The following is an 8683-nucleotide window of genomic DNA, read 5'->3' on the forward strand; positions in this document are numbered from 1 at the left end:
TTTCCCCCAGCTTCRGATACGTTTTACCTTACTGTTTTGTGATGTAAAATGACATTGTATCACCAACATGTAAGTGTTCTTCCATTACTTTCCTGTATAATTTCACGTTTTAAGCATTGMAGTTGTTTAAACATGTTTTTAGTTTGACAGTGGACACAAACACTAACTGGACATTAAACCAATAGTGAATGGGTTCAGTCATGATTATTGAACAATGCTAAAATGTGGTGGTGCATTTCATTGTTGTCAAATTTCCCTTTGACACGTGTAGTTGAGTCTCTGGAGTAGAAGCCCCGCCTTTTCACTATTCCGTCTGTTTCAATGGCCGAATCTAGTGGTTTATTGCCTTATTTGGACCAATAGAATCCATCCACATCCCAGTACGAAAAAGACACGCGACAAGTTCGAGAAAGCCCCGCAAATGTTTTCAATAGTCGTCTGTGTAGACTCCCATTGAAATGAACAATAAATCAAAGAGTATAGATCACATATATATTACAGCTGAATATTTTGATACATCAACAAAAATAAGAACATTTTCGAGCTACCTTGTATGCTGCATATAAGTTGATTCAAATGAGAAAACAAATCCATGGTTCATGTATAGTTATAAAATTGTAGCATCTGCGTTCTACCAGCACTGTATTATATGAACGGTATAGTAGCTACAAGTTCAGGCATATCCGTTGAGGGCTCTTAATGAACCACTGAGGTCTTTGAGCAAGCTTGTTCTCTGACGTATCTCAATGAAAACAACTACACTCCGGTATTCTTTCCACGGGGAAAATTGTCTGAATGGGATGCCTTTGACATAACCTGGATCGGGACAGGAGTACCGTTTGCTAGTACGAGAGACCTGCAATTAAGGACATATATTCCGGATTCAACACTATACTGCGACAGCTGGATTGACAACAATTATGGATTTTGCTAATTGCTAGCTAATAACCAACCCACCAATCTAACGTTGGCTAACTAACGTTAGCTAGCTAGCAAAGTCAGCTAGCTAACAGGCACAATTAGCTAAATCTTTGAAGAGGAACCACGGACGGATCTGTAGTCAAATTAGCAACTGTCTGCCAAGTTAGGGTAACAGCGTCACCATTTCCGGGCTTGTGATATCTGGGATTGTGGAGCGGGACGTTGCTTTGAGGGGTACGGGGATCGGATCTGTATCGGTTTCTATACCCGGACAGCTAGAGGACAGCATGGCTGCAGGAAAGGGAGCAGGGAAGCCCTCGCTATTGCAGAACGAGCGTATACGATTCATTGTCTGTTTTCTCGGAGTCTTCGTTTGTTATTTTTACTATGGCATATTACAAGAGACAATGTAAGTCGTTTTCTGGTCTGACATCYGAGCGACATCATTGATTTCAAACCATAGGCTTTTAATGCACATTGCTTCTATTGGCTGTTTCTTTGTGCACCTATGTTAGTTGGTGATGCTGTAGTGCAACAAGTTCATGTCATTATTGAATGTAGGCGAGCCATCTCTACAGAGCTGAAAATGTTCAAAAAACTATATTCCTATGTTATTAGCTTGCTACATACTGTAGATATGTCTTGAATGGTATGTCACTCAAGGGTGAGAAATCTCATCTTGTTTCCGGTGATGATTTGTATCTGTAGTCAACTAGAGCAGACTACTACTGCCCTCTCATTCTCTTTTTATAGCTACAGATACTCCACAGTTTAATTAACAAATAATTCCCTTGCTGAATATCAAGGCCTGTGTGTTGTTGTGTGTCACACCTGTCTTATATGTGTAATAAGAAGTGGATTAACTCTGGATTAACATGAGTGGTTGCACTGATACMTTGTCATAATGCTGTTTGTCTGATTTACCCAGTACCCGAGGACAGTATGGTGAGGGGGAGAAGAAGGAGAAGTTTGTTTATGCCACAACGCTGGTGTTCATCCAATGCATCATCAATGCTGGGTTTGCCAAGATCTGTGAGTMAACCACACATAGTCATCAGTCGTGGCCTTYCACCTTCTGCCCAACACAGTWATCTCCAACATATCTTRCCCCCCATGGGTGTTTCAATGGTCTGTTGGTAGTGAATCTCCATKTATTATARTCTCTTCTCTGCCTCCTCCCCATTAGTGATTCAGTTTTTTGAGGGTTCCAGACCAGACCACACCAAGAGCTGGCTCTATGGAGTGTGTTCCCTGTCTTATCTTGGAGCCATGGTATCCAGCAACTCTGCCCTACAGTATGTCAACTACCCCACACAGGTCAGTCTTATCCCTCAGCCCATACAGTGTCTCCGTGTCATCATAATTTGTTGTGATATTTTATTATTTTAATATCTAAACAACCTCTCTATTGTTGTCACAGGTGTTGGGGAAGTCTTGTAAGCCCATCCCAGGTAGGTGTAATAATTATATTATTGCTCATCCTGACCCCACTCTCAACACCTGAATATGTAATTAACAAGTCATATGCAGCCTTTGGCTTGGTAACTAGTGCAGGTTTGAGGGGTTAGTTTGCCTTATTTTATTGCATGGCCTCTTACTGCAGCCGTGTGTCATGTTTCAGTGTCAGCTGGACTCCCTTATCTGCATTTCTAGTGCCATTTTTAAAGTTGCAATATGTAACTTTATGGGCGACCGAATCAAATTCACATTGAAATATGAGTTATAGATTTGTCATTCTCATTGCAAGCCAGTCTAAGAAGCGGTGTATCTGTTCTATGTGCACTATTTCTATCCTTCCCGTTCTTAAGTTTTGTTTTTGCACCTTTTACTTTCGGTTTTGTATGGTACAATGATTATTTACTCTATACGTGGCTTGTTTTGTCACATACACTGAAATTTGACAAACAAAATTTTAGCAACCAGGAAATATCTGTGTGATTTCTGCATATTGCACCTTTTTTAAACTACACATCCCATCAGCCCTTCCAAACTCAGTGTCCCTGTTTTTTAATAAACATACATTCTATTTGCATGCACCTGCTGCGAGTCTCTGACTCCCCATGTAGACTACCCTATGACTGCAAGTGTCATGCTAACAATAAGTACATGAGCCTAGTCTTCTGTCCCGCCCAGTATGTTGCAATATGTAAACACTGTCTAAGGTTAGTGTGTTCTATAGTAATACACTGACCAGTCTTATCCCTTGAGCACGTGCAGCCCATTAATCTACATAGCCATGGTTTKTACCCCCTGACTGACTTGTCTTTCTATGTGCACATCAACCTAATAGACCAGTGATGGCTGCTGCTGATAACCACCCCTCACATCCCWTTGCCTTTGGTTCCACAGTGATGATTCTGGGTGTATTTGTACTGAGGAAGAAATACCCACTGGCCAAGTACCTGTGTGTGCTGTTGATCGTCAGCGGGGTRGCCCTSTTCCTCTATAAACCCAACAAGAGTGTCACTTCCACAGAATCTGCTTTYGGCTTCGGGGAGATCCTGTTGGTGAGTGTAACTGTCCTCATYTGCCTGTGGTATTATCTSTGTGACCTGGTCTGTGTTTCTCTCTGCCTATATGTGTATTTGCTSTCTGTGCCTMTGTGGGTTTGTAAATGTGACCTTCTCTCTCCCTGTATCCTAGCTGCTATCTCTGACCATGGAYGGTTTGACTGGTGTGGCCCAGGACCACATGAGGAGTCTCTTCCAGACCAGTGCCAACCACATGATGCTCAACATCAACATGTGGTCCACCCTGGTGCTGGGACTAGGTGAGACACCTGTTTCCCCCCACTAGTGTGAAAATATACACTTTGTCYGATCTCTCTGCTTTGTGTTTCTTCTGTATCTCTATCTCTGCCAGCTCCACGTCTCTACTAAATACACCATTATYTATWCAATAAAATATCTTCATCTCAGATCTTCCTTCTCAGTCTAAGTGTCCCAATCTCATGCTTTTCTACAGCCTTACTTTTATCAGAAACCCTTTTTTCGGTGTTGGCCAAAGCAGTCCCCACTTCCCCAGTTCTATTCAACCCAATCAAACTGCTGTTACTGCTCTGTACCAGTAGGGGGAGCCCTTAATCCACTGTTGATTTTGATTTTGGAACAGGCATTTTCACCATAAAGTCATGGAACCAAATCTCAGCATGGGTTTGATTCCAAAACAATTAAAGTAATTAATTGGCTTCTCCCCCCATTTGTAGCAGAAGAAAAGGCTAACCAATCCTATAACTTGAGATTAAAAAATAAGAATCAAGCAGCCTAGTTAAATAAAGGTAAAAAAAAAAAGAAGAAAAAAAAAAAAGAAGCAATTGTTACATGCAGGATAGAATTAATCAATTTATGCTGAATTGTGTCACTTTCAGTAAATGATCCCATGTGTTTTTCTTTCAGGGGTGTTGTGGACAGGTGAGGTATGGGACTTCCTGAGCTTCACAGACCGTCACCCCAGCATCTTCTGGAACATCCTTTTGTTTGGAATAACTAGTGCTTTAGGACAGGTGGGTCTCACATGGGTGTGACTGTGTGTGTGTTAAAGGGAAAACATTTCCATGTCTGCAAATCACATTATACATTTTAATTGGTTCACATGCGTGTGATTCTTATGGATAAGTGCCAGTATGTGGTTTACAGTGGTTTTATTTCGCTATTTTGCTCTCATTCTCATTGCAGAGGGTCTTTTATAGTAACAGTCGTTCACTCCTCTTCCTCTCTTAGACCTTCATCTTCATGACTGTGGTGTACTTCGGCCCTCTCACCTGCTCCATCGTCACGACCACACGGAAGTTCTTTACCATCCTGGGCTCTGTCCTTCTCTTCGGCAACGTCCTCAACACCATGCAGTGGGTCGGCACTATCCTGGTGTTCCTTGGTGAGTAACAACATTAACTTGTTAACTCTTAATATCTCTCTGATGTTGTGACTATCTCTCTGTTTCAATCTCTCTCTCTTTCTCACACTCGCTCGCTCGCCATCTCCCTCGACCATGTGCTCCTGTGTCTGTAGTAACTTTATGCTTCACCTCATAGTTGAAATAGTGAGCTGCTCTTCAGCTGCTTATGGAAATGTTCCATTAGAGCTCATAGGCCTCAACTAGTAGTGAAGTCTCTTTTTGGTTGATGAGATGACTAGACACCTCTACTGTCTTAATTGTATCCTGTGCTTTTTCATTTAAGGTCTCGGGTTTGATGCCAAATTTGGCAAGACACCAAAGAAGACCACACACTAAGGAACCTGGAATATGTGTCATGGCAAAACTGACAAACTGAAAGTCCAGTGGACAGAAATCTATATCTCTCTGATTTTCTTACCACATCCTGCCTAGGCAGTACACCTACATACACTGAGTCATTGTTAGTTACCATATTTTTATTTTTTACATAATCATGAAAGAAACCCCTATGTTTTCAAACGTCCCCATTCTCCTGAACCTACTAAGACAGACAAGCATCATCTACTTAGACTGCAAGACCACATCCACATGAAGAGGAAATGGGGCAGAATGAGATGGGTGGGCAGAGGAAAGATGACAACATGCACGTCAAATCCCTTGTGGTTGTTGAGGCTGCTCCTCCCTTTGGACTACAACTAAACCACACAGGCCTATGAATCTCAGCTCCAAGATTTACCTCATGAACTCATCACCAAGGAATGCCTGGTTTTCACTGGTATTTGTAATCATAGTAAAGAAATTGGTTACAGAAAAACACCCTAATAAATGGGTCGATTGTCTTGTCAGTTAGTAGAAGTTTTCCAAGTAAAGCTCTATTATCAGATCTCAAGTTTTTGAGACCTGCACAAGATTCTGAAAGTTTACATGCTGTAGATGAGGAGTTTTAACACTTCCATGTAGTTGACTCAGGATGTTAGTCTTCATTTCCATTATTATCTTGGCAGACAACTAGCCTCTCTGTATTATGGAAATAATAAACATAAAATACTGTAAATGAACCAATTTGTTTAGGATACTCATGGCCAATCTGACAGCTAAATGTTGTTTCTTTTTTAAAATGAAAGTAGGATATGCCATGAATACATAGTAAAAGGGAAACCATAATATGGTATCAGCCTAGCTATATGTTTAATAAATTGCTATTATTGAAAGTTTTGGCCAAACTGGATGAAAATCTGCCAACGTACAATTATTTTCCAGAGAATTAAAACCAGAGGAAATTAAACAGAAGGAGACATGATTTGGCTTGTATCTGTGTTTTGATATGACAATTAAACATGTTTTCCATGGTTCTAGGATTGTAACACCAGGCTGACAATGACCTAGTTCTTTCTCAAAATTATAAATGCATCATGTATACATGTCATGGGAGTGCATTTGTTTTACATAATACTGAAAGACTTTTGGAAGGTTCGTTCGTTGTAGTCTATCAAATTAGGTCTACTTCACTGGTTGGAACTTTCCCACACAGCATCATAGACAGGCTGTGCAGAAACTCTTATGAGATGTTAATGACCAATTTTCTGTGAAAATACAATTCAGAGGAAATTAACGTTGGTAGATGTTGGCGAGGCAATCTGATTAACAGGGTGAGCTGCAGGACGCTGGCAGAGCACACAGAAAACTAAATTGTCCAGCCCACTGTTTGGGCAAGCTATCCCAAGGTCCTGCTGATAAAGACAGAGGAATTACAACACATGTAGTGTGAAGATGCTGTTCTCTGATGTAGCATCACCCTTATAATATACAAGAATGCTGTCAAATAGCAGTAGTTGAACAGTACTATACTGTTTTATAGATTCCTTCGTTCAACACCAGAGGACCTGATGGTGCAGTGGTTTGGACGCAGGTTTGAGTCCCGGTCGGCTACCCAACAAAATTGCTGTGTTGGTATCAGAAGTGGGATGATGTCGTTGTGCGCTTCCCAGGGGATAGTGTTGCATCCCACCTAGTTAAGAGCTTCCGACAGCTAGGCATAGTGGCTCAGGTATTGGATGAACAGATGAAGGGTTAGTTTGAGTCTAGCTTGGTCTACCCCTGAAGACGCTGGAGTRTCATTACTGAAWGTACTGTAGGTGTGTGAGACAGAGTCAAGTGAAAGTAATCTGACATCCCTCTACAAATATTCTCCCATRAATGCTTCTGTTGTATGACTGGTGGGATTYATCTTCAAACCTACTGAGGYCTTGTTCAAATACTTTGAAAAAGCATCCTTCCTTATTCCCTTCCTTGAAGTAGGCTAATCAGTGATTGAATATAATCAGATATAATTGGACTGGTAAAAGCTTTAGTAGGTTGAGGTACTTTATTTACTGCCAGATGACAAACATATTATGTGGTGGGATTAACTAAACCATCTCTGCCTACTGGTTGAAAATTAAAATTAAACTCTGCCGTGTAAAATGTTGTACTTTGTTGAGGAGAGGAATGGAGACTTTGATCAAGGGAGAAGGAAAGTGAGTCCCTTGAGAGGGTAAAAAATGAGATGTATGTTAGGAGAAGTGCAGTATTATCACACGGAGACGTATTTATGGAATACTGTGGAAGAATTGTCGTGGAATATTGCCATATTATGTTATAGTGCTTGTAAGATTATATTATAATCTTTGTATTGCATCAGAATGATTGTTTTATTCGACAGAATAGAGGATTCAGTCGACTATTGTGTGTGTGTGTTCCACTGAGGATGGGCCTCTATGAGATAGCACTGACAGAGGAGATTTACGATGTCTTTGGGTAATAAAGCCTAAAGAGCATTCCAGATAGTAAAGCTAATGTTTTTGTGCTATACCGTACCAGGGTGAGACGGGTTCCAGTTTGGAGTAGGACACTGGTCTTTACAATGAGAACTGTTGACACAGCAGTAACTGTCTGCTATGTTTTATAGATATCTTTCATACAAATCTTAAACTTTGTGAACTGTTCCTAAGATCTGTGGTTCGTCATGTAAGTTGAGAGGGGTGTATCTTGTCTATAAAAGATCTTTGTATTCTTATGTAGGGACTCTCAGAATTCATTATAGACACTGAATTGATCTGAGAGTCAAAGGGCTATTGTAAAGCTCATATTATTAAAGATGAAGGTTAAGTATAACTCTGACTGGTGTGTGGTTTGTAACTCACTCTCCTCATTTGGTAATACAGGAAATTGCCATCACAGAATGGAGGGAAAGAGAGAGGTGGCAGTTGAAGAGAGTGAGTGTGGCAGAGGGTGAGATTGAATCTGTTGAAGATGGCGAAAAAAAGGGAGATGGTAGGTCGAAGAAGGCTGGTGGCAAGTGCCTTACAGAGTGAGCCGTACACCGGATCCAGTTCTGGAGTCAAAATGGAAGTGAATGAGGGCGAATTACCAGAGGTGGCCCAGTTTTTGGTACCAGGTTTGGTGAGGTTCTTGGAGCCTAAGCCTTGTACCGATGGTCAGGATAAATATGAGTCTGTTACAGTAGGAGTGACATTTTTGGAGAAAGTAGGCACTGCTTTTTGGCTGATCCATATGTGGTTTCAGGGTGGGTGAAAATGGAGTTGGGTGCTGTGGAGTCAGTGAAGATAACCCGAAGTGGGCTTGTGATAATTATTTGTATTTCTGTCAGTCAGAGGGAGCGGTAGCTCCGCGCCACACAAATGGGGACAAGAGTGGTGACTTGTTTTTTTCTCAAGAACAGGGTGCCATTGAAAGGAGTTATTACTGGGGTAGCGGTAAATGTGAATGTGGACCAGATGAAGGGGAAGATACCCGGTGTTTGTTTGGTGCGACTCAGACAGGGTGGCGTGAGTGGTGAAACAGAAGAGTCATTATCTGTTCTTTTGAG

General features: G+C 41.3%; 1 protein-coding gene across 1 annotated transcript; it reads left to right on the top strand.

Annotated features, from left to right (window-relative positions):
* The first annotated feature begins 728 nt into the window (after positions 1 to 728).
* LOC111981215 (solute carrier family 35 member B1) lies at positions 729 to 5386 on the top strand. Its single transcript, XM_024012386.2, has 9 exons — positions 729 to 1330; positions 1850 to 1953; positions 2108 to 2238; positions 2342 to 2372; positions 3271 to 3428; positions 3565 to 3691; positions 4317 to 4423; positions 4641 to 4794; positions 5099 to 5386. Exons 1-9 carry the CDS (start codon positions 1209 to 1211, stop codon positions 5149 to 5151), a joined length of 987 nt encoding a protein of 328 aa, XP_023868154.1. The 5' UTR covers positions 729 to 1208; the 3' UTR covers positions 5152 to 5386.
* Positions 5387 to 8683: the final 3297 nt, after the last annotated feature.

This window comes from Salvelinus sp. IW2-2015, linkage group LG20, assembly GCF_002910315.2.
Source record: "Salvelinus sp. IW2-2015 linkage group LG20, ASM291031v2, whole genome shotgun sequence".
Lineage (NCBI taxonomy): Eukaryota > Metazoa > Chordata > Actinopteri > Salmoniformes > Salmonidae > Salvelinus > Salvelinus sp. IW2-2015.